This window comes from Callithrix jacchus, chromosome 7, assembly GCF_049354715.1.
Source record: "Callithrix jacchus isolate 240 chromosome 7, calJac240_pri, whole genome shotgun sequence".
In the NCBI taxonomy this organism is placed as follows: Eukaryota; Metazoa; Chordata; class Mammalia; order Primates; family Cebidae; genus Callithrix; species Callithrix jacchus.
In genome coordinates this window covers 37,079,715-37,104,467 of record NC_133508.1, presented here as the reverse complement: position 1 = coordinate 37,104,467, position 24,753 = coordinate 37,079,715, and the positions used below count along the sequence as shown (strand labels likewise).

Here is a 24,753-nt window from a genome sequence, read left to right as displayed (position 1 = left end):
GACTGTGGTTATCCAGACTGAAGATGGAAGAAAAACTGAACGTAGTGTCCATGCAGCCGAAAAGCTGGTTAGCTGCTCACCACAAGTAGAATTCAACTAACTTTGATACAAAAACAAGTGTAATACAAAAGAAGGTTTTATACAAAAACATGAATTTATTCTGAAGCCAGCTTGGGGAAGGAGTATGATGCATCCTGCCTTTTTCATGTGCCATTTCTCCTTTGGAAGAGAAAGGGGCTTTTTCATAAGGTGTGTTGTGGGGGTAGGGGGAGTAAGCAATGGTAGTTATCTCCCAGGCAGTTACCATGTACCTGGAAGCTGAGTTGCCACCTTTCTGGGCAGAAGTAAGCTGTCAATGTGGCCAAGTGAGCATGCTTTCTCCCGGTGTTCCTAGTGGGTGAAAGGCCAACCTCTGAAGGGGTTTCAAGCCCACCCCATGGCAGGGAGAGTTCCCTGGTGGGTATGCTTTGGGCTGCAAATCTACTGCCAAGTCTCAGGAAAGATCAGCTGAAGAATGTGCCCTGTTCTCAACCAAACCTCAATCAACCTATCTCCAAGTTTACAGATTCATTATTTTTCCCTGCAGGAACTGTCTGGTGAGTGGGGGGTAAAAGGTGATTTTTGCATTTTTAAAGGGCTAACAGAAAAGGGGAAACATGGGGGTTGGGGGTTGGGAGGGAAAAGGAGAAGTGAAAAGGAAATAACATAAGAAAAATAAACTATCTCTAAGAAAAGGGGAGTACTCAGTTATACCCAGATGGGTTCCCTAGTGAATAATGGGTTCTACCAAACATTTATGGGAAAATTATAACAATTCCTTACAATCCCTTCCAGAAGAAAAAAGCAGAGAGAACACTTCCTAACTAATTCTCTGAGGTCAGCACTATCCTAATACCAAGACCAGACAGACATTTTAAGAAAAAAACCTAGAAACTAGTATCTCTCGTAAACATAAATGCAAAATTCCTCAACAAAATATTAGTGAATCAAATTCAATAAAAAGAATCACAGAGTGACATAAATGAGATGATAGAAAAGGGGGCTCCTGGTGCTCTCCTCTCCCATGGACACTTAGAAAAACTCCTATCTACACACAGATCAACTTCTTCTGAAAGAAACCCAGAAACTAGCTGAGAGAGTCCTGCACATGGGACAATGGAGAAAACATCCACATCAAAATGGGTTGAAAAAGCTCAGACACACTCACACCGCAAGCCCCACCTTAGACACAGTACCTTACTTTAAGGAAGGAATCCCTACTCCTTTCTCCTGAAGAATGAAGGGTTTAGACCACATACAGACAGCCCCAGCTTTTGCAGTTCAAGGGCTTGGCTGCTAGGTCACCTAGCCCTGGGAGTGGACATGGGTCAGCAGTCATGAATCCTCTGTGAACACAGAAGGCAAAGAGGCAGTTTTAAATGGGCATGTGAGCATTTCCAGCAGCTGTGCCCCTGTGCTCAGCATAGAGCAAACAGGCAAAAATGTCAGGCTCCCAGTTTCTCCCTGGAAGGTTATGTGTGCAGGCTTTCCTAGCTGTTGCCTGAGGTGAGGGATGGGCTTCTATTAATAACTAGTCAGCACGTAGAGCCAACCAGGCAGGTAAACAATAGATTTCCAGGAGTCTGGACAGGCATGTGGGCAAGTCCCATGCCTTCTCCCACCCCCTGCCCCAGTATAAAAATCAGGTCTCTAATATCACACATTGAGTACACAACATTTAGCTCTCTCGATGAAGGACTAGCTCCTCAATCACTGAGCTTTGGGAGCTGACAAGGCTCTGTATTTGTCAGTCCCACAAGCCCACAGATATCAAAGAACAGGTATGAGATGTGCATGTAAGCACTTCCAGTGCTAACCCCCAGGCCCAGAGTAGTGTGAAAAGGCAGAAATGCCTGGCTCTCACTTTCTTCTTAGAAGGTATCTGTCTGCACATGTGCAGCTGCTGCCCTGGGGTTGCCACTCATCTGGGAGCTGACAGAGCAGGAAACCAGTACTCCTCTGAGACCCTGAACAGGTAGGTGAGCACTTCCACAGCTGCTCTCACTGGTTTGCTCCACAGATAGTGCCAAGCTTCCAACTAACCTGTCCATCCCTAAGCAGACAGGAGCCAGCATTCACTAGGCCCCTGGGGTGACAAAGAGAAAAGCAATGCATCAAAGGTGTGTGCAGTTTAAACAGGGAGTGCAGGCACTTGCCACAGATCCTCTGTCCAGCTTATTGCAGAGCTTTTCCCTAAGGAAACTCATGCTCCCAGCTTTTCCCTAAGGAGAGAATAAAATGGAAATGCCCCAATATCTCCACCTGCACCTCAAGGGGCTGGCTTCTATCTCCCCTGTCTGGGTAACTGACAGGACTTGACACATTCTAATCTCCTGAGGGCTGCTAAAAGCATAGATGGCAGTTTGGACAAGCACAGGTCAAGAGGTGCTCCAAGTCTCTGGCAGGGCTACTTTGCAAGTTCATCTCTCTACAAGGCCAGTGGGACAAGACTGAGAGATATTTTTCTTATCTAATGTGCAGAAAATAACAGAGAATCCAGAACAATGAAGAAACAGAGAAATATGTTCCAAGCAAAAGAACAAGATAAATCTTCAGAAAATGCCCCAGTGAAATGAAGATAAGTGACTTACCTAATGACTACTCAAAATAATGATTATGAATATGTTTACCATGTCTAGGAGAGAAAAGTATGAATAAAGTAAGAATTTCAGCAAAGAGATAGGAAAAAATTCAAAGTATCAAACAGAAATAATAGAGCTGAAGAATACAATAACTGAAATAAGAGTTCACAAAAGAAGCTCAACAGACTAAATCAAGCAGAAGAAAGGATTAGCAAACTAGAAGATAGGTCGCTGGAAATCATTCAGAGAAGCAAAAACAAAAATGAATGAAAAGGAGTGAAGATGCTGGGCCCAGTGGTTCAGGCCTGTAATCCCAGCACTTTGGGAGGCTGAGGCATGTGGATCACAAGGTCAGGAATTTGAGACTCACCTGATCAACATGGTGAAATCCTGGCTCTACTAAAAATACAAAAATTACCTGGGCATGGTGGTGCACACCTATAATCCCAGCTACTCAGGAGGCGGAGGCAGGAGAATTGCTTGAACCTGGGAGGCAGAGGTTGCAGTGAGCCAAGATCATGCCACTGCACTCTAGCCTGTGTGACAGAGTGAGACTTTGTTTCAAAAAAGAAAAAGGGTGAAGATATCTAAACAGAGTTGTGGGACATGAAGCAGACCAAAATAGGCATTATCAGAGTGCAAGAAGGAAGAGAGTGAGAAGAGACAGAAAGTTTATCCAAGGAATTAACAGTCACGAGTGGCAGATTGACATTTCAGTCAATGGCAGACCATAGAAGCACAATGGCCATAGCATATAGCCTAGGTGTTTAGTAGGCTGCCCCATCTAGGTTTGTGAAGTCTGCTCTATGATGTTCACGCAATGACGAAATCACTTACTGATGTATTTTTCAGAACATATATCTGTTGTTAAGCAACACATAGCTGTAATGACAGAAAATTTCCCAAACCAGGGACAAAATAGAAATCTGTATCCAGGAAGCCCAAAGGACACCATAAGACAACCCACACCAAGCCACAGGATAATTGATTTAAAAAGTTAAAGACAAAGGATTCTGAAAGCAGCATGAGAAAAGCAGTGTGTTATACACAACAGGAAACCTGTAAGTATGGGATTTCTTTTGGGAGTGATGAAAATATTATAAACTTAGATTGTGATGATGAAGGCACATCTCTGTGAATACACTACAAATCTCTGAATTGTATGTTTTTAAATGGATGAATTTTACAGTATGTGATGCACATCTCAATATTGCTATCTTAAAAAAACTAACCTATTAATGAATTATTTTGTAGAACATGTTGTGTTTTTTATTCTTTTATTCTGTTTTCCTGCAGTTCCTTAACTGTGGCTGAATAAGCTTGGAGGATAAACCTTTGCTTATGCTACTGAGAAGCAGAAAAAGGGTGGTATGGAAGTAAAATGTCCATAAATAATATCAATTCTACACCTCCAAAAATGTGTCTCTTACACAAATGTCTCTATAATCTGAGAGTTCCAGGCTACCTAAATTGTTTCTTGTTGCTTCACTGGCTGTTAGCTCCTCTCTTCACTCTGCCTTTAAGCTTCCCACCCCCTTGGAATCAGAAGGCAGGAGCCCAGCAGGACGGCATCTTACCAGCATGCTGTACTTCTGCAGGCAGTAGGCCAGCTCCAGGGGCTGCACTGCATTCTGCCGGCTGTCCTCCATCTTCACCTGCAGCAGAAGCAGCTGGAAAGGGACTCTTCTCCTCTGCTTGTCAGCTCCCTTGGGCACCATGATCCTGCCACAAAAGAATGGATGGAAACTTCCTTACATGTAGTTTTTGAAACTAGGTAATCACTTGGGAAAAAATTTAAATCTCCATATCCAGGCCACGCCCATACAAATTACACCAGAATTCTGGAGGCTGGGGCCCAGTTATCAGAATGTTTTATTTCCCCAGATTATTTCAATGTGTGGCCAAGGTTGAGAAGTACCACATGAGTAAATCTGCTGTACAGGAGACCCTCTAGAGAGGGACATCAGCATGACTGCTGTCTCAGCCCCTCTGCACTCTGCCCAGCAGTCATGTGAGAGCAGAGGGCAGGTGCACAAGGAGGTCCTGGCTCCACATCTCAGGCAAGCAGCAAACATCGAGCCTAAAGCTCTCCAAACTGCAGAGGCACATGCTGGGTTAGGTCCTAGAAAGAAAGGGCAACACGAAGAGCTGTCCTTGTGGTTTGGCAATGATTTATTTACTTACAGGCACTACCTGGATGGGAAAAAGGAGAGAGTACAGGGTAGGAAAGGGGAGAGAGAGAGAGAGAGAGAGAGAGAGCATGAGAGCGAGAGCGAGAGCACATTGTGTGGGTGTTGGGGGAAGGGAGGTGTGTACTGTCCACTGACTCCTTCCCAACATCAGTCTAGTTCCAACTCTCTCTTTAACCAAGTCAGTGGCCATCAATCCTGTCTGCACTTTAAAATCACCCAAGGAGTGCATTTAAAAAGTATCAATACCTGGGCCCCACCCTATACCAACCTAAGAACTTTTAGAAATAATGTGTAGTCCAGAATATGCAGAAACAGGTCTTCTCTCTGCCAACTTTTGAGAGGACATCTCAAAAAGTTCAAGTCACTGTAAATAACTGAATATATTAAAAATGAAATAATACACATGCTTATCAGCCTGAAGAATAGCCTTACCTCTTCAATATCCTGGTGAAGTCCACGTTCATTACAAACACTTGAATTAAGGAGTTAAGGCAGCAGGTCTGTCCAGCGTTGTGTAAACCAACCAGGCCTATAAGGGAAGAGAAAAAAATACTGAGGGCAAGGCCTAGGTAAAGAATCTGAAACTGCTGGGTGTGGTGGCTCATACCTGTAACCCCAGCACTCTGGGAGGCTGAGGCAGGCGGGTCACCTAAGGTCAGGAGTTGGAGACCAGCCTGGTCCACATGGCGAAAACCCTGTCTCTACTAAAAATACAAAAAATTCAGCTGGGCATCATGGCAGTTGCCTATAATCCCAGCTACTTGGGAGGCTGAGGCAGGAGAATTGCTTGAATCTGGCAGGCGGAGGTTCCAGTGAGCCAAGATTGCACTGCTGTACTCCAGCCTAGACAACAAGAGTGGAACTCTGTCTTAAAAAACAAGAAGTTGACAAAAATAAAATGATTTCTTAAATCTACCAAGGACATGAAATCCTATAAAGTTCTCTCAGAGGTACAAAGTGTTCACTCAAGAGATTGCAAACAAATTGAAGAGAAGATATCAAGCATGAAACTGTAAAAAGTGTGATAACATGGGCCAGGCACAGTGGCTTACACCTGTAATGCCAGCACTTTGGGAGGCCGAGTCAGGTGAATCACCTGAGGTCAGGGGTTAGAGAACAGGCTGGCCAACATGGTGAAACTCCGTCTCTACAAAAATTGGCTGAGCATAGTGATATGTGCCTGTAATCCCAGCTACTTGGGAGGCTGAGGCAGGAGAATTGCTTGAACCTGGCAGGTGGAGGTTACAGTGAGCGAAGATCATGCCACTGCACTCCAGCCTGGGCCACACAGCAAAACTCCATCAAAAGAAAAAGAAAAAGAAAAGAAAAGAAAAGGAAGAAAGGAAGGAAAAAATGAAGGAAGGAAGGAAAGAAAGAGAGAAAAATGTTGAATAAAAAGGAGTTTTAAAAAAGTTCAATAAAAGAAGTTTTAATAGTCTGTTAGGAAAAATGAGATGTCATCAAAAATGTAAATTATTCACTGCCAAATGAGTAGTACAGGCAATTGTTGGGGAAGAAAAAGAAAGAAACATTAGAGAAAGTGTAACTGAGAATTATGGGTTCCTCTCATTCAAAGTGTTCTCCATGGAGCTGAGTCCAAATGTGCATCTGTTGGTCTCGGGACAAGAGGAACTCCCCAGTTTGTCTATGTCCAATGTCAGTGGAGAGGTCCATGCCAAGTACCCACCACAGGGAGGGAGGAGATTAGAAGGCAGGTTTGGGGAAGATTCACCTAATACAATCTCACCCTGAGAGGCTGAAAGTCAGAAGGAACTTACAAAAATAGGAGAAAAACAAAAGGCATTTCTCTGAAGCCTAGCACCCAGCCTCCTCTCTTCCAACCCAACCTTAGGCTCCACAGACCCCACAAGGTGGGCAATTTAAAAGGGAGGAAGCAGCAGTAAAGTCAGAATTTTTGAGGAAAGGGCTTTGCTTATGAGACATGGCAATAAAAAAGTCAAAATTTGGGTTTGCAGGTGAGCACAGATTTCTGCTCCCAGATCATCAGGAGCACACTGCTTCCAGACAGACTGGTACAAAAGTACCTCAGCAGTAAATATGGGAGCTAAGGCTAACTGTCACTAGATCCCCAGCACTGGCTTAAAGCAGTTTCCACAGATCACCCCATTTAATCCTCCCAACAACCCCATGTTTGGTACTGTCATTATCCCTTTTGTATTTGTTTTTTAGAAATAAGATTTTCCTAGAGCCCAGGCTGCATCCTGATATAAAAGATGCAAAAATTAAGGCACAAGAAAGCAGGTGCCATCAGCCACAAAGCTCTGCTGCTTCAGAGCTCAGGGGGTGAGGCAAGCATTGACATGGAGTCAGGAAGAGAAAAATGGGAGGGGCTAATAACATGAGAATAGTCCCAGGCCCCAGGATGCTCTCTGGGCTGATTCTCTTCCTCTTCATGTTGCTGTCTGCTTCCTTCTTTCCAACAAGATCTGCTGGAGACTACGGAGACTCAGCCAGGACTGACAAGTTTCTCTCAGAGGCCCAAAAGCCTTGCCCATTTGTGATCACTCCAAAACCCCAAGGCCTGACTGCCAGGCCCATGTTGGGGACAGCACGACCTCACTTCCAGGAAGAGCTCATGTGAGTGAGCCAGGCACAATGGGATCTCTGTGAAAATACAATGCGGGTAGGTAAGGATTTGAGAAGGGGGTATGTGTATTCATATAATCTGCTCTGATGCCAAAGAGCAGGAGATAACTGGGGAGATGCCTTATAGAGCTCTAGGTTGGGACCCTACTCTGGGTCCCACACATATCCATTCTTCCTCAAAATGGACTGCCAAATCCTTACCCATAATGCCCTCTTGGGGGAAGGACAGGGAAGCTCGCATAAGACTTTGCTTTGCAACCCAGGATCAGGCCCACTTCAGAAAAAGCCAGCATTGAGCAGAGACCCTCAGCCACTGATGCCAGGCTGATACCCACAGAGGAAGTCTCTCAACCCACCCTACACTGGAAGGGAACCTAGGGCCCTGGGAGGACAGACTTGTGTTCTGGCTGCATCACTGCCAGCCGGCTGCAGCAGTCACAGGCCTCAGATAAACCTCAGTTGCAGGCAGGCTGTAGCACCCTCAGGCCCTAGGCACATCCTGGTGCTGGGCTGGTCTCACAGCAGTGGACTCTGAGTGTGATCCAATATTGTGTCAGCCTCAGTGGCCACAGGGTTACGATTGCACCCCTCCCCCAACCTCAGCACAGCAGCATGAAGAGAGACACTATTTGCTTGAGGGAAGAAGAGAGGTAAGTGGAGGACTTTGCCTGGGAACCCAGTGCTAGGTTCACAACAGTAAAGCCCAGACTGGGCAGAGCTGCATCTCCCAGATACTAGACCAGTACCCACAGGCAGATCTCATCACCCTAGTGCTAGATGAGAACACACAGCCCCAGAGACAAAGACAGGGGATCTGGCCCACATCACCACCTGCCAACTACAGTGACCTTGGGCCCTGAATAAGCCTCAGCAGCAGTAGGCAAGCCATCACAACCATGAGTCTTGGGCATGCCCAGTGCTGTGCTTCAGGTGTGACCCAGGGCTGTGTCAGTCTCAGCAGCCAAAGAATTCCAACTGCAGTGATCCTGGGCTTAAGGCATGCCCTAGCACTACAACAGCTGATGCAGTCATGCGTTTAGAGTCCTGACCAATCAGCCTCTCCTTAATTTTGGATAGGTTTACTAATGAAAGAAGAGCCCAAACAAAGCCAGACAATGAAGACTGGCTTTGCTACCTATGTCAATGCACAGACATTGGCACACAGCCATAAGAATCAAGATCAATCAGAGAAACATGACATCACTAAATGAAATATTTTAGGTGCCAGTGACTAACCCTAGAGATACAGAGATGAGGCCTCACATGTTGGCTCATGCCTGTAATCCCAGCACTTTGGAAGGCCAAGGCTGGAGGATCACTTGAGCCCAGAAATTCGAGACCAGTCTAGGCAACATAGTGAGACCCCATTCTCCACAAACATAAAAATAAAAAAACTTGGCCGGGCATGGTGGCTCACGCCTGTAATCCCAGCACTTTAGGAGGCTGAGGTGGGTGGATCACGAGGTCAAGAGATCGAGACCATCCTGGTCAACGTGGTGAAACCCTGTCTCTACTAAAAATACAAAAAATTAGCTGGGCATGGTGGTGCGTGCCTGTAATCCCAGCTACTCAGGAGGCTGAGGCAGGAGAATTGCCTGAACCCAGGAGGCAGAGGTTGCAGTGAGCCGAGATTGTACCATTGCACTCCAGCCTGGGTAACAAGAGTGAAACTCCGTCTCAAAAAAAAAATTAAATTAAATAAAAATTAAAAAAACCTTGACATGAGGCTGCTTGAGGCCAGGAGTTTGAGGCTGCAGTGAAGTATAATTGTGCCACTGACTCCAGCCTGGGCAACAGGATTAGACCTTGTTTCTAAATAAATAAATAAGATGAAATAAAATAACATAATAACAATGAATAACATCAAATCACTATTTCTTATAAAAGGTGGAAGCCTTTTATATATACTGTCTTTTTTATCTTTACACAGCCATGTGAATTAATTACTGATATATACCCATTTTACAGATGAGAAACCTGAGATACAAAGAAATGAGTGCCTTTCCCAAGGTCAAACAACTGGCAAGTGATAGGCCAGATGTAGACGAGCTGGGCAAAGTTGAAGTCTACCATGCTGCTCAAGTGAGAAATCAACTCAGGACCAATTATTGGTGGGAATGTAAATTGGTGAAGCCATTATGCAAAACAGTATGGAGACTCTTTAAAAAACCTAAAAATAGCTGTATCATCTGATCCAGTAATCCCACTTCTGAATACATATGCAAAGGAAAGGGAATCAGTATGTTGAAGAGATCGGCACCCTCATGCCTATTGTGGCCCTACTCATAATACCTGAGATAGAGAATCAACATAAGTGTCTATCAAAAGATGAATGGATTAAAAAAATGTGGACTATATGTATACAATGGAATGTGATTTAGCCATTAAAAGAGAATGAAATCCTGTCATGCACATCAACATGTGAGCCTGGAATACATTATGTTAGTGAAATAACCTGGGTGCAGAAAGATAAATGCCACATGTTCACATGTGAAAACTAAAAAAAGCGTATCTCCTAGAAATAGAGAATAGAAAGCCCGTCACAGTGGCTCACACCTATAATCCCAGCACTTTGGTCGGCTGAGGCAGGAGGATAGCTTGAAGCTATGAGTTCAAGACCAGTTTAGGTAACGTAGCAAGATCCTGTTTCTAAAAATAAAAATAGAATTAGTCTGGCATGGTGGCATGTACCTGTAGTCCCTGTGACTTGGGACACTGAGGCAGGAGGATCAGTTGATCCCAGGAGTTTGCGGCCACAAAAAATTATGATCATGCCACAGCACTCCAGCCTAGGCAACAGAGCAAGACCCTGTCACTTTTTTTTTTTTTTTGAAACCGAGTTTCACTCTTTTTGCCCAGGCTGGAGTGCAAGGGTATGATCTTAGCTCACTGCAACCTCTGCCTCCCGGGTTCAAGCGATTGTCTTGCCTCAGCCACCCATGTAATTGGGATTACAGGCATGCACCACGACACCCAGCTAATTTTTTTTTTAGTAGAGACAGGGTTTCACCAAGTTGGCCAGGCTGGTCTTGAACTCCTGACCTCAGGTGATCCACCCCCATCAACCTCCCAGTGTGCTGGTATTACAGGCATGAGCCACCACCCCTGGCCTGACTCTGTCTCTTAAAAAAAATTAATAATGACCAGGCTGGCCAACATAATGAAATCCCACATCTACTAAAAATACAAAAACTGATCTGGGCATGGTGGCAGGCACCTATAGTCTCAGCTACTCAGGAGGCTGAGGCAGCAGAATGACTTTAACCCAGGAGGAGGAGGTCACAGTGAGTCAGGATTGCACCACTGCACTCCACCCTGGGAGACAGAAAGAGACTCTGTCTCAAAGAAAAACAAACAGACAAACAAACAAAATACACATTCAAAAGACCAACAAAAGGTTGATTTTTTGAAAAGATAAAACTGAAAAATCTTTAGCTAAACTGAGAAGAGAAAAAGACTCAAATAAATAAAAACAGAGGCAATAAGGAGACATTACAACTGATACCACAGAAGTACAAAGAATTGTTAAAGGCCAGATGTGGTGGGTCCTGACTCTAAACCCAGCACTTTGGGAGGCCAAGGTGGGTGGATCACCTGAGATTAGGAGTTCAAGACCAGCCTGGCCAACATGGCAAAACTCCATCTCTACTAAAAGTACAAAAATTATCTAGGCATGGTGGCATGGACCTGTAATCCTAGCTACTTGGGAGGCTGAGGCAGGAAAATCGCTGGAACTCAGGAGGTGAAGGTTGCACTGAGCTGAGGTCACACCATTATACTCCAGCCTGGGCACCAAGAGCAAAACTCCATCTCGAACAAAACAAACAGCCAAATCAGGGCATTTAGCATCTTTATCACCTCACACATTTATTATTTATTCATGGTAAGAACATTCAAAACTCTCTTCTAGCTATTTTGAAATATACAGTATTAACTACAGTCTCCAATAGAACATCTGCCCTTTTTCCTCCTAACTGTAACAGTGGTGGTACATGCCTACAGTCACAGCTACTTGGGAGGCTGAGGCAAGAGAATCACTTGAACCCAGAAGGCAGAGGTTTCAGTGAGCCAGGATAACATCACTGTACTCCAGCCTGCATGACAGAGACTCTGTCTCCAAAATAAAAATTATTCAAAAAAAGGGCCAGACACAGTGACTCACACCTGTAATCCCAGCACTTTGGGATGCCAACGTGGAAAGATCACCTGAAGTCAGGAGTTTGAGACCAGCCTGGCCAACACAGTGAAACCCCATCTCTACTAAAAATAAAAGTAAAAATAAAAAATTAGCTGAGCATGCTGGTACACACCTGTAATTCCAGCTAATTGGAAGGCTGAGGCAGGAGAATCACCTGAACACAGGAGGTAGAGGTTGCGGTGAGCTGAGATGGTACCACTGCACACCAGTCTGAGTGACAGAGTAAGATTCCTTCTCAAAAAGGAAAAAAAAGCACAGGTAGAAACTATTAAGATATTATGAACAACCAAATCCCAAACAACTAGAAAACCTAGAAGAAATGAATAAATTCCTGGACACATAGAATCTATTAAGATTGAACCATGATGAAACAGAAAACATGAACAGACTAATCATGAGTAAGGAGACTGTGGCAGTAATTTCAAAGTCTACCAGCAAAACAAAAACAAAAAATACTCAGGGCCTGATGGCTTTGCTCCTGAATTCTACCACACATTTAAAGAATACCAATTATATTCAAACTTGTCCAAATAATTAAAGAGGGGAGAATATTTTCAAACTCGTAAGGCCAGCATTATTCTGATACCAAAACCAGACGAGTACATGATGAAGAAAGAAAACTACAGGCCAGTATCCCTGATGAACATAGACACAAAAATCCTCTACAAAATACTAGCAAACAAAATTCAACAACAATATCATTCATGATGATCAAGTGGGATTCATTATAGCAATTCAAGGATAGTTCAACATAAGCAAATCAACAAAAATTATATATTACACTAACAGAATCAAGAACAAAAATCATATTATTTCAAAAGATGCTTAAAAAATTCAGTAACATTTAACATCCCTTCGTGATAAGGACTCTCAACAAACTGTGTACAGAAAGAACATACATCAGAACAATAAAGGCTATCAATGACAAACACACTGCTATCATTTGAGAAAACTGAAAGCCTTTCTTCTAAGACCAGGAAGAAGACAAGGACTTCACCTCTTTCATGCAACACAATACTAGCAGTCCTAGCCAGAGCAATTAGGCAAGATAAAGAAACTAAAGGTATCTATATTGGAAGAAAAAAATCAAATTATCCTTTTTTGCAAACAATATGAACCTATATTTAGAAAAATCTGATGATTCCACAAAAAATTCTTAAAGCTGATACACAAATTCCTGTAAAGTTACAAAATGCAGAGTCAGTCACATTTCTGGCCAGGCATGGTGGCTCAGGCCTGTAATCCCAACACTTTAGGAAGCCAAGAAGGGAAGATCATTTGAGGTCAGAAGTTCAAGACTAGCCTGGAAAACACGGTGATACCATGTGTCTACTGAAAATACAAAAATTAGCCAGGTGTGGAGGTGAGTGTCTCTAATCCCAGCTACTCGGGAGGCTGAGGCACAAGAACGGCTTGAACCCAGGAAGCAGAGACTACAGGGAGCCAAGATCATGCCACTGTACTACAGCCTGGGCAATAGAGTGAGATTCAGTCTCAAAAAAAATGAGTCATATTTCTATACAACAACAATGAACAATCTGAACAAGAAAAAAAAGCAATCCTATTTATAATAGCTACCAAAAAAATGCCTATACATAACTTTAACTAGAGAAGTCAAAGATCTCTATAGTTATCATTATAAAACACTGATTTTTAAAAAAGGAAGAAAAGGCTGGGCACAGTGGCTCATACCTGTAATCCCAGCACTTTGGGAGGCCAAAGTGGGTGGATCACCTGAAGTCAGGAGTTCGAGACCACCCTGACCAACATGGAAAACCCCATCTCTACTAAAAAGGGAAAGGACAGTGGGGAAAAGACAGTTGGGGGAAGGTGGTGAGGAGAGGGAATTTGGCAAAGAGAAGGGAGTGGGGAGAAGATAATGCTAGGAGCAGGGGCTGGGAGATTGGGGGATTGGGACAGTGAGGAAAAAGAACGGGGAGAAGAATATAAGTCAGGGAGAAGAACTTGAGGAGAGACCAAGGAGGTGGTGAGATAAGTGTCATAACAAGATAGTGGGAGAGGGCATGGGGTGGTGAGAAGAACATGAGGAGAGGGGGTGGGGAAAAGACAGTGGGAACAACACGATGGGGAGGGGTTGGGGTCAGAGGGAATGAGAAGTTTGTGGGGAGAGGAGATAGGGAAGATACTATGGGGAGAGAGAGAAAGGGTTGTGAGATGGCCATGGCTAAGAAACGGCAGGAAGAGGAGAGGAAGCAGGGGAAAGAAGAAGGTGTGCACTAAAAGGTAGGGGGAGGGAATGTAAGGAAAAAACAGTGGGGAGAAAAATATGGTGGGGAGAGGGAATGAGGGGAGAGGGAATGAGAAGGCCATGGGGAGAAGAGATGGGAGCAGAGAAAAGACAGGACTGAAAGAAGGTGGGAGCAGTAGGAAGAACAGAGCAGGAGCTGGGGGAAGAGGGAATAAGGGAGCTGGGGGAGGAAGAGGGAAGAAGAGAGCAGGGGTCAGCAGAAGAGGGAAAAAGAAAGTGGGGAGTGGGGAAAAAGATTGGGGAGTGGGAGCTGGGAGAAGGAAATGGTAAATTAACAGTATCTAAAAAATGTTAGCAAGAATTATGGGGAGTGGTAAGAAGACAATGGTAGGAAAAGAAAACAGAACAGAAGATGGGAGACAGCCTTTTGATTTTAACTTGCCTTTTGGTCTGGACAGGTCTTTTGGCCTTGACATTTGGTCTGGCCTGGCCTTTCCTTTTGTCCTGTTCTGGCTTTTTGGCCTAGCCTTTGGCCTGGCCTTGCTTTTGGTCTGGCCTTGTCTTTTGACCTGGCCTAGCCTGGTCTGGGCTTTTGGCCTGGCCTTGTCTTTTGACCTGGCCTAGCCTGGTCTGGGCTTTTGGCCTAACCTTTTGGTCTGGTCTGGTCTTTTAGCCTTGCCTTGCCTTTTGGTCTATGGTCTGGCCTGGCCTGACCTTTTCTTTTGGTCTGGCCTGGTCTTTGGCCTGGACTTTTGGTCTGGCTTGGCCTAACCTTGCCTTTTGTTCTGGCCTTTTGGCCTGGCATTACCTTTTGACCTGGCCTTTTGTCTTGGTCTGGTCTGCCTTTTGGCCTGGGCTTTTGGTCTGATCTCGCCTGACCTTACCTTTTGGTCTGGCCTTGCCTTGCCTTTTGGCCTGACCTTTTGGCCTGACCTTGCATTTTGGTCTGGCCTTATGTTTTGGTCTGTCCTGCCTTTACCTGGCCTTTTGGCCTTGCCTTACCTTTTGGTCTGACCTGGTCTTTTGGTCTGGTCTGGCCGGGTCTTTCCTTTTGGTCTGGCCTGGTCTTTTCGCATGGCCTGGTGTGTCCCTCCCTTTTGGGCTGGCCTTTTGGTTAGGCCTGGCCTGAACTTTACCTTTTGGCTTGGCCTGGCGTTTTGGCCTAGCCTGGTGTGGCCTGGCTTTTTGGCTTGGCCTATTGGCCTGACCTTACCTTTTGATCTGTCCTGGCCTGGCTTTACCTTTTGGCCTGTCCTATTGGCCTGGTCTTGCAGGTTTGGCATGTCCTTTTGATCTGGCCTGGCCTTTTAGCCTTGTCTGATCTGGCCTTGCATTTTGTTCTTGCCTTGCTTTTCCTTTTGGTCTGACCTGGTCTCGCCCTTCCTTTTGGTCTGGCCTTGGCTGGCCTGGTCTTTTGGTCTGGCCAGGCCTGCTCTTGCCTTTTGACCTGTTCTTTGTGCCTGGCCTCGTCTTTTGGCCTGGACTTTCGGCCTGGCCTTATCTTTCGGACTGACCTGGCCTAGCCTTGCCTTTTGGTCTGGCCTGACCTTTACTTTTGGTCTGACCTTGACTTTTGGTCTGACCTGGCCCTTTGGCTTGGCCTTTTCACCTGGACATTTGGTCTAGCCTGGTCTTGCTTTTCGTCCTGGACTGGTCTGGCCTTGCCTTTTGGCCTGGACATTTGGTCTGGCCTGACCTTACCTTTTGGTCTGGCCTTTTTGGCCTGGCTTGCCTAGCCTGGCCTTACCTTTTGGTCTGGCCTGACTTTTTAACCTGGCCTGACTTTTTGGCCTGGCCTTTGGCCTGTCATGGCCCGCCCTGGGCTTTTGGCCTAACTTTTGGTCTGACCTGGTCTTTTAGCCTTGCCGTACCTTTTGGTCTGGCCTTGCATTTCCTTACCTTTTGGCCTGGCCTTGCCTTCCCTTGCCTTTTGGCCTGGCCTTTTGGTCTGGCCTTCCCTTGCCTTTTGGCCTCTCCTATTGGCCTAGCCTTGTGTTTTGATCTGGCCTGGGCTTTTGGCCTGCTCTGGTCTGGCTTTACCTTTTGTCCTGGTCTGGGCTGGCCTTTTGGCCTGGTCTTCTGTCCTGGGCTTGCCTGGCCTTATCTTTTGGTCTGGCCTGGTCTCGCCTTGCCTTTTGGTCTGGTTGGGTCTGTCCTTGACTTTTGGCTTGGCCTGGCCTTTTGGCCTGTGCTTTTGGTCTGGCCTGATCTGGCATTTTGGCCTGACCTTATCTTTTGGCCAGGCCTTACCTATTTGCCTGGCCTGGTCTGGCCTGGCTTGCCTTTTGGCCTGGCCTTTTGGTCTGGTCTGGCTTTACCTTGCCTTTTGGTCTGGTCTTTTGTACTTGCCTGGTCTTTCCTTTTGGTCTGGACTGGTCTTACCTTTTAGCCTGGACTGGCCTATTGGCTTGGCCTTCTGCTCTGGCTTTGCCTTTTGGTCTGGTCTGGCCTGGCCTTGCCGTATCTCCTGGCCTTTTGGTCTAACCTGGCCTGTTGTCCTGGCCTTTTGGCCTGGCTTATCCTGACCTTGCCTTTTGTCCTGGTATTTTGTACTGGGCTGGGCTGGCCTGGCCTTTGGCTTATTCTTTTAGCCTGGCCTAGCCTGATCTTTTGGTCTGACCTGGTTTTGCCTTTTGCCCTGGCATAGTCTGGCCTGGTATTTTGGCCTGACCTGGCCAGGTCTGGCCTTTTGGACTGGCCTTACCTTTTGTACTGGACTTACCTTTTGGTCTGCTGTGGTCTGTGTTGCCTTTGGCCTGGCCTATTGGCCTGGCCTTTCCTTTTGGTCTGGCCTGGTCTTTTGGCATGATCTGGCCTGGCCTTTTGGTCTGGTCTGGCCTGGTCTTGTCTTTTGGCCTGGACTGTCCTGGCCTTGCGTTTTGGTCTCTCCTGGTCCTTCTTTTTGGCCTGGTATCGCCTGGCCTTGCGTTTTGGCCCAGCCTGGCTTGCCTTTTGGCTGGGGTTTTTGGTCTGGCCTGGCCTTTTGGTCTGGCCTTGCATTTTTGCCTGGCCTATTGGCCTGACCTTGCCATTTGGCCTGGACTTTTGGCATGGCCTGGTCTTTTGGCATGGCCTGGTCTTTTGGCCTGGATTTTTGGCCTGGTCTGGCCTGGTCTTATCTTTTTCCTGACCTGGTCTTGCCTTTTGGCTGAGGCAGGTGGATCTCGAGGTCAAGAGATCAAGACGATCCTGGTCAACATGGTGAAACCCTGTCTCTACTATAAATACAAAAAAATTAGTTGGGCATGGTAGCGCAGCCTGTAGTCCCAGCTACTCAGGAGGCTGGGACTGGGATTACAGGTGTGAGCCACTGTGCTGGGCTGCCTGTGTCTTCAGTTCCTCTCCCTGGGAGGTGGGGAAACCGAGGCACAGAGCAGCGAGGCTGGTGCTCACGGTCGCCCAGGGTCCATCCCAAATTTGTCTCCTCCGAGTGGGCCTGGGGTGTAGTGCAGTGGGGTGGGGAGGGGAGGGGTGGGGGCTCACTGGTCCCAGGGTTCACCCAAAAAAAATTCAGCTCCTCGTTACTTATGCAAATATCTGCAGCCAGCTTGAATTTCTTCTCAGAAAATGCAATTTTATTTTCTATCCCATTATCAGGCTGCAATCCTGAACTTCTATGCTCTGCTTCCCTTTTAAAACTGAATGCCTTCAGGCCAGGCATGGTGGCTCATGCCTGTAATCCCAGCACTTTGGAAGGCTGAGGTGGGCAGATCACCTGAGGTCAGGAGTTCAAGACCAGCCTGACCAACATGGAGAAACCCTGTCTCTGCTAAAAATACAAAGATTAGCGGGGCATGGTGACAAATGCCTGTATCCCAGCTACACAGAAGGCTGAGACAGGAGAATCGCTTGAACCTGGGTGGTGGAGGTTGCAGTGAGCCCAGATGGCACCACTGCATTCCAGCCTGGGTAATAGAGTGGGACTCTGTCTTAAAAAAAATGGATGCCGTTAACAGCACCCCTTGAATGCTTTGCTGATTAGAAAGTTCTTCTTCCAGATACCCTAAATCATCTCTCTCAAGTTCAAAGTTCCACAGATCTCTAGGGCGGAGGCAAAATGGCACCAGTCTCTTTGCTAAAATATAACAAGAGTCACCTTTGCTCCAGTTCCCAACAAGTTCCTCATGTCCACCTGAGACCACCTCTGCCTGGATTTCACTGTCCATATCATTATCAGTATTTTTGTCAAAGCCATTCAACAAGTCTCTAGGAAGTTCCAAATTTTCCCACGTTTTCCTTTCTTCTTCTGAGCCCTCCAAACTGTACCAATCTCTGTGTGTTACCCAGTTCCAAAGTCGCTTCCTCATTTTCAGGTATCTTTTCAGCAACACCTTACTCAACTGGTACCAATTTACTGTATTAGTCCACTTTCACACTGCTGACAAAGACATACATGAGACTGGGAAGAAAAAGAGGTTTAATTAGATTTATAGTTCCACGTGGTTGGGGAGGCCTCAGAATCATGGTGGGAGGGGAAAGGCATTTATTTCTCTCTCTCTCTCTTTCCTTTTTCTGTTTTTTCTTTCTTTTTTCTTTCTTTCTTCTCTCTCTCTTTTTTTTTTGACAGTCTCGCTCTGTTGCCAGGCTGGAATGCAGTGGCACAATCCTGGCTCACTACAACCTCTGCCTCCCAGGTTCAAGCAATTCTCCTGCCTCAGACACCCAAGTAGCTGGGACTATAGGTGTGTGCCACCACTCCCAGCTAATTTTTGTCTTTTTAGTAGAGACGGGGTTTCGCAATGTTGGCCAAAATGGTCTCACTCTCCTAACCTTGTGATTCGCCCAACTGGGCCTCCTAATTAGCTGGGGTTACAGGCGTGAGCCGCCACAACCAGCTGGTGAAAGGAATCTCTTTTTTTGTTTTTTTCTTTAATAAATTTTTTATTCTCCCTATTTTACAGATGAGGAAATTGAGACTTAGGAATATTAAGTACTTTTTTATTTATTTATTTTTTATTTTTATTGAGATGGAGTCTTGCTCTGTCACCCAGGCTGGAGTGCAATGTCATGGTCTCAGCTCACTGCAACCTATGCCTCCTGGATTCAAGCGATTCTCCTGCCTCAGCCTCCTGAGTAGCTGGAATGACAGGCACCTGACACCATGCTTGGCTAATTTTTCTATGTTTAGTAGAGATGAAGTTTCACCATGTTGGCCAGGCTGGTCTCAAACTCCTGACTGAGGTGATCCACCCACCCTGGCCTCCCAAAGTGCTGGAATTACAGGCGTGAACCACCATGCCCAGCCCGGTGAAGTGAAAGGCATTACTTACATAGTGGCAGCAAGAGAAAATGAGGAAGAAGCAAATGTGGAAACCCCTGATAACTCCATCAGATCTCACTAGACTTATTCACTACCATAAGAACAGTATGGGGGAAACTGCCCCCATGTTCAAATGATCTCCCACTGGTCCCTCCCACAACATGTAGGAATTATGGGAGTACAATTCAAGATGACATTTGGGTGGGGACACAGAGCCAGACCATCTCACAGAGGTGGCAGTGAGCCAAGATTGCACCACTGAACTCAAGCCTAGGTAATGGAGCAAGACTCCACCTCAAAAAAATAAGAAAATTTAGCTGGGCATGGTGGCATGTGCCTGTGGTTCCAGCTACTTGGGAGGCTGAGGTGGGAAGATGGCTTGAGCCCAGGAGGTCAAGGCTGCAGTAAACTATGATGGCACCACTGCCTGGGCAACAGAGAGAGACCCTACCTCCAAGAAAAGAAAAAGTCAATAGCTTTGCTGGTACTGGGCTCATTTCCTGCTTGCTTGGTGGCTACCGCCAGATCTGAGTGATGGCTTCCCCTTTGAGATAAGGTAGGTCTACAGTTGGCCACCTGCTCTGCAACTCCTTGCTGTCATACAGGTGGCCCTTGTCTCCCTTTAGATCACCTGTGGCCTCCAGACACCCAAGCTGGCAACCCTTAAATGATATAGTGTGTACAATAGTTGGCACAAGGCCTGCACACAGTAAATAATGATATTAGTAATAATACTCATTCCCCCACATAATACTAAATGTACTAGGCACTATTTCACGTACTTTACTTCTATTTGTTCATCTAAGCCTCACTCCTGACCTGGTGATCTGCCCGCCTCGGCCTCCCAAAGTGCTGGGATTACAGGTGTGAGCCACCGCCCCTGGCCTGAACTTATGTTTTATAAGTGAAGTCCAGTGGAACAGTGGAGGATGCCCATGAGCAGGGGAGAGTCTCAAAACGTGTGTGTTTAGATATTCTATGCTGCTCTGTTTGCACCTAGCAGTCACTGTGCCCAGGGCCACAGAGGTCCAGTGTCCCACAGCTCACGACAGTTCAGCGAGACCCAAAGCAAGGACCAGGTGAGTGCATGAAAGAGCTGAGGAGTAAAATAGCTGGGCACAGTGGCTCATGCCTGTCATCCCAGTACTTTGGGAGGCCGAGGCGAGTGGATCACCTGAAGTCAGGAGTTCGAGACCAGATTGGCCAACATGGTAAAACCCCATCTCTACTAAAAATACAAAAAAAAAAAAAATTAGCCAGGCGTGGTGGCAGGCACCTATAATCCCAGCACTTTAGGAGGCCAAGGTGAGTGTACTACCCATGTTCAGGAGTTCAAGACCAACCAGGCTGATCAACATGGTGAAACCCCATCTCTACTAAAAATACAAAAATTAGCTGGGCGTGGTGGTGCATGCCTATATTCCCAGCTACTTGGGAGGCTGAGGCAGGAGAATTGCTTGAACCTGGGAGGCAGAGGTTGCAGTGAGCAGAGACCATGCCACTGCACTCCAGCCTGGGCAATAAGAGCAAAACTGTGTCTCAAAAAAAGAAAAGTAGAATAAAGACTGGACGTAGTGGCTCATACCTGTAATCCCAGCACTTTGGGAGGCCGAAACGGGTGGATCACGAGGTCGAGAGATTGAGACCATCCCAGTCAACATGGTAAAACCCCGTCTCTACTAAAAATACAAAAAATTAGCTAAGCATGGTGGCACGTGCCTGTTATCCTAGCTACTTGGGAGGCTGAGGCAAGAGAATTGCCTGAACCCAGGAGGTGGAGGTTGCGGTGAGCCGAGATCGCGCCATTGCACTCCAGCCTGGTAACAAGAGCGAAACTCCGTCTCAAAAAAAAAAAAAAAAGATACAAGAATTAGCTGGGTGTGGTGGCAAAATACCTATAATCCCAGCACTTTGGGAGGCTAAGGTGGGATGACTACTTGAGGCCAGGATCTCAAGGCTAGCTTGAAAAACATAGCCAGACCCCATCTCTAAAAAAAAAATAAATAATAATAAAACCAGTTTAAGCTGGACATGGTGGCATACACCTGTGGTCCCAGTTACTCTGAAGGCTGATGCTGGAGGGTTGCTTGAGCCTAGGAGGTTGAGGTGGCCGTGAGCTATGACTGCACCACTGCATTCCCACCTTGGCAACAGAGTGAGACCCCATTTCTTAAAAAAAAAAAAAAAAGAAAGAGAGATCTGGCCACGGTGCCTCACGCCTATAATCCCAGCACTTTGGGAGGCCAAGACGCCTGGATCACAAGGTCAAGAGATAGAGACCATCCTGGTTGACATGGTGAAAGCCAAGCAAGGTAGGAGGCTGTAAAAGAAGGTAGGGAATGGTGGAAAGAAAAGCAGCCCTCAGGTCCGGCCAAGAGCAGGAGTGGGCCCAGGGCTTCCTGGCACCCGCCCTCCCAGGCTGCCCCCTGGCCCCCAGCTCCCCCAGCCCCTGGCGCTCCCTGGCCCTCTGGTCTGGCTCCTGGTGCACCTCTTCTCTGCCCCTCTGTGGCCCAGGGGAGTTGTGGAGACTCTGGCTCCAGCATTTCCCATAGTTTCCACCTGGGCTTTTACCTGTCTCTTTAAGAATAAGCTCAAAAATCTTAACACTCAAGATTAATATCCTTAAAATAAAGAGAACGCATGCCAGTCATAAGAAAACATAGGATCAATTCAATACAAAATAGGCAAAGACTGAGCAGATGATTCCATAGCCCACCGTGCACAGAAGTGTGGGTCACACCAGGCCTCCTGGAGGAAATGTGGACTAAGCAGGGCCCTGCTCTCGGCCTATAAATGTGACAAACATCTTCTTCAGAAAAGACCCACATGAGTGGCAGGCAAGGCGGTGTGCAATGCAGGCACCAACCTATGGAAACACCTGCACTGGCCCCACACTCCCTTTGCAGGGACTCACACAGCCCAGGAACGTCCCATCCCCACTGGCAGTGGAACACATGTTAGGCACCCACCGATAGCTCTGGACAACTGGGTCTGGGTGGCAAGGGTCCCACTTTGGAGTGAGGCTGGTTTCAATGTCAAGTACAGACTGTCTCCGGGTGGCAGAAGGATTTGATTTTGATTTTCTTTATTTTTCTGTATTTTGTGTCTCTACAATGGACATGTAACACCAAGTCCCAGGTGAGCAGGGACGTGTCCTTCTTTCTAAGGTCCCCCCAACACAAAGCACACAGGACACCAGCAGGGTCCAATGGGTCCTGGGCAGATGAGTGGACACTGAGCACAGCAACCTGAGGCCAGGCCCTGGGGAGCCAGAGGCAGGTGCAGGTCAGCTCCACCCTCAGCACCACTCCCCAGCTACCAGCCAGTGCTGCCCACTGTTGTCAAAACAACAACCCAGAGGGAGCTGCAGTGACAGGGAGAGTTCCACTGTCCCTGCCTGTGGTTCCCTCCGCCCACACTGTGGAACCAGAGACCCTACTCAGTACATCTCACCTCCCATGCAGTCTTCCCTCCCTTTTGGGGACCACTGGGACTATGCTTTGAAGTCTCATTCACTGAGTCAGAGAATGGCACTTGTAAAGTCCTAAGAGATCTGTCTTGCTGAATAGCCAAGGAACCCACCTAGGGCTGATGAGACCACTGCCGGTGCAGAGAGCCATCTGGTGAAGGGGCATGCAGTGCCTATGCAGAGAACCCTGACCAAACATGAGAAAGGGCAAAAACCAACCAACCTCAGCTTCTTAAAACACTGTGGATGCAGCCACATAGGACCAGCTTATCTGCTCGTAGCCTGTTTTACACAATTTCCACCTTTCTTTTTTTGCTAGGACCACCTGGCTACTTGGTAAGTGCCAGGCAATGTGGCTCGGTGAGTCCTGGGGTGATGGTCACCTGAGCAGGTTCCACGAAAGCTCAGCAAGGGAAACGCAGGATGTCCAGTGTTGGTTCTGCCTCTGCAGCCCTCTATGGCACCCGGAGATGGTACCCGCCCCACCTGTACAACCCCATGGCCCACAGTGGTGCCAGCCTGCATGCCCTGGGAAGTAAACTAAAAGGCAGGAAGAGGAAGGCAGCACAGTGCCCAGAAGCTAGGGGGAGAGAGAAAAGGTCTGGGTCTCTGGGGTGGCCAGCCAGGGCCTCCTGGAGGAGGCAGGAAGTCCAGGGCTGGCTGGAGCCCCCTTCCATGCAGAGGCAGGCTATCCACTCCCACTCATTCCCACCCCCAGATCCAGGTGGCTCTATGACTCCCTGACCAACAGAAAGTGGCTGAAAGGATGCTCGTCTTCCAGCTATTTCCACGATGGTGCTCCTGGAAATAAAGGCCTTCCCAGCAGAGGCAAAGAGAGGCCACTCAGGGAGCCCTAGAGACCAAAGCGTGGTCTGCGACCACAAGGTTAGCATACTCTCTACAGTAACACAATGGTGCCATGTGTCAAAGCTTTGTGGAAGCCACCAGACCTGTAAAATTACAACAGGATGAACACCAAAGCTAATAGAATCTAGCTCTTGAGATTGGCAAAAAGTAAAGCCACTCTCTTTACTTATTTTACTCTGGAAGATAACAGGTTTTTTTAAAAAATTTTAAATTCAAAAAAATTTTATTTTATTTTTTATGTTAAGATACACTGGGTTTTTAATTCTTTGAAGTTGTTTTACATTCTGAAATTTAACTTCTAAAAAGATGAATAGCTCAATTCATGCAAACTCAATGAGAACATTTTTCTTTTCACATTTAGAGACAGAGATTTACTCTCACAGAGACTGGGAGTGAGTAGTGCAGAGCTCACTGCAGCCTCAACTCCTGGGTTCAGGCAATCCTCCCACCTTAGACTCCTGAACAACTGGGAATACAGGCATGCACCACCACATCTGGGTAATTCTTTTTGCTTTTTTCTACAGATGGGGTCTCCCTATGTTGCTCAGGCTTGTCTTGAACTCCTAGCCTCAAGCAATCCTCCCACCTTGGCCTCCCAAAGTGCTAGGATTACAGGCACAAGCAACCATGCCCAATTCCAGACTGACAACTAGTTAAAGGATTAATGGCCAATCAAAGCCCTAGTAATGAGCTCACAAAAGCCACTCAGACAGGAGCAAGCTTCTTCACTCCCAGCTGACCCCTCTCCAGTGGCAGAGCCCGATTAAGCAAGCAGTGGATCAGAATGAAAGAAACCTGTGGGTCTCTGCAGCTCACTCACTCTTCAGCTTTTACAACTTATTTTTTTTAGTAGGTGCTCAATAAAAGTGAAATGAGCAGCGGTAAGGAGAGACAGTGTAACCTCTGGGCCCTCTCTGCTCTGCATTCTTGGATACCAGCTTAAAAACAGGCTCCAGAGGAAAAGCAGTACTTGACCACTGAAATGCATCACTTAAAACAGGAAGCACATATTTAAGGAATTGTTAAAGAATTCAACAATGTTCAATATGCAATCCACTGGATTTAAAACCATGTACGCAAAGATAACCGCACCCCATCCTAATCCCACTTTAAAATCACTACTGCCCTCTTGGAACTGCACACTTTTACAGCCAGGCAGTGGCAAACACCCCTTCCCTGACCAGGGCCCTCTGAAGCAGCAGCACCAAGGTCCTCACCAGCCTTCCCCTTGCACCCAGACCCAGATTGGGGCCCATGAGAGGAGTGCACCATGAGGACCATTTGGTTACCAAAGCCTTAATGAGGGTCACAAGAATCTGTCCCCAGGGCC

General features: G+C 46.7%; 1 protein-coding gene across 2 annotated transcripts in view; it reads right to left on the bottom strand.

The window, feature by feature from the left end:
• Nucleotides 1-24,753, bottom strand: part of LOC128932566 (ubl carboxyl-terminal hydrolase 18-like) — a 59,618-nt gene that overhangs the window by 11,683 nt on the left and 23,182 nt on the right. For both annotated transcript variants that reach the window (XR_013520429.1, XM_078332955.1), the window contains exons 2-3: nt 5,246-5,342; nt 4,199-4,343 (exon numbers count right to left, since the gene is read on the bottom strand). Coding sequence is in view for 1 of the 2 variants with exons in the window: in XM_078332955.1 (XP_078189081.1) it covers nt 4,199-4,343; nt 5,246-5,277 (177 nt within the window). In the remaining variant the exon portion in view is untranslated. The remainder of the gene's footprint in view (nt 1-4,198; nt 4,344-5,245; nt 5,343-24,753) is intronic.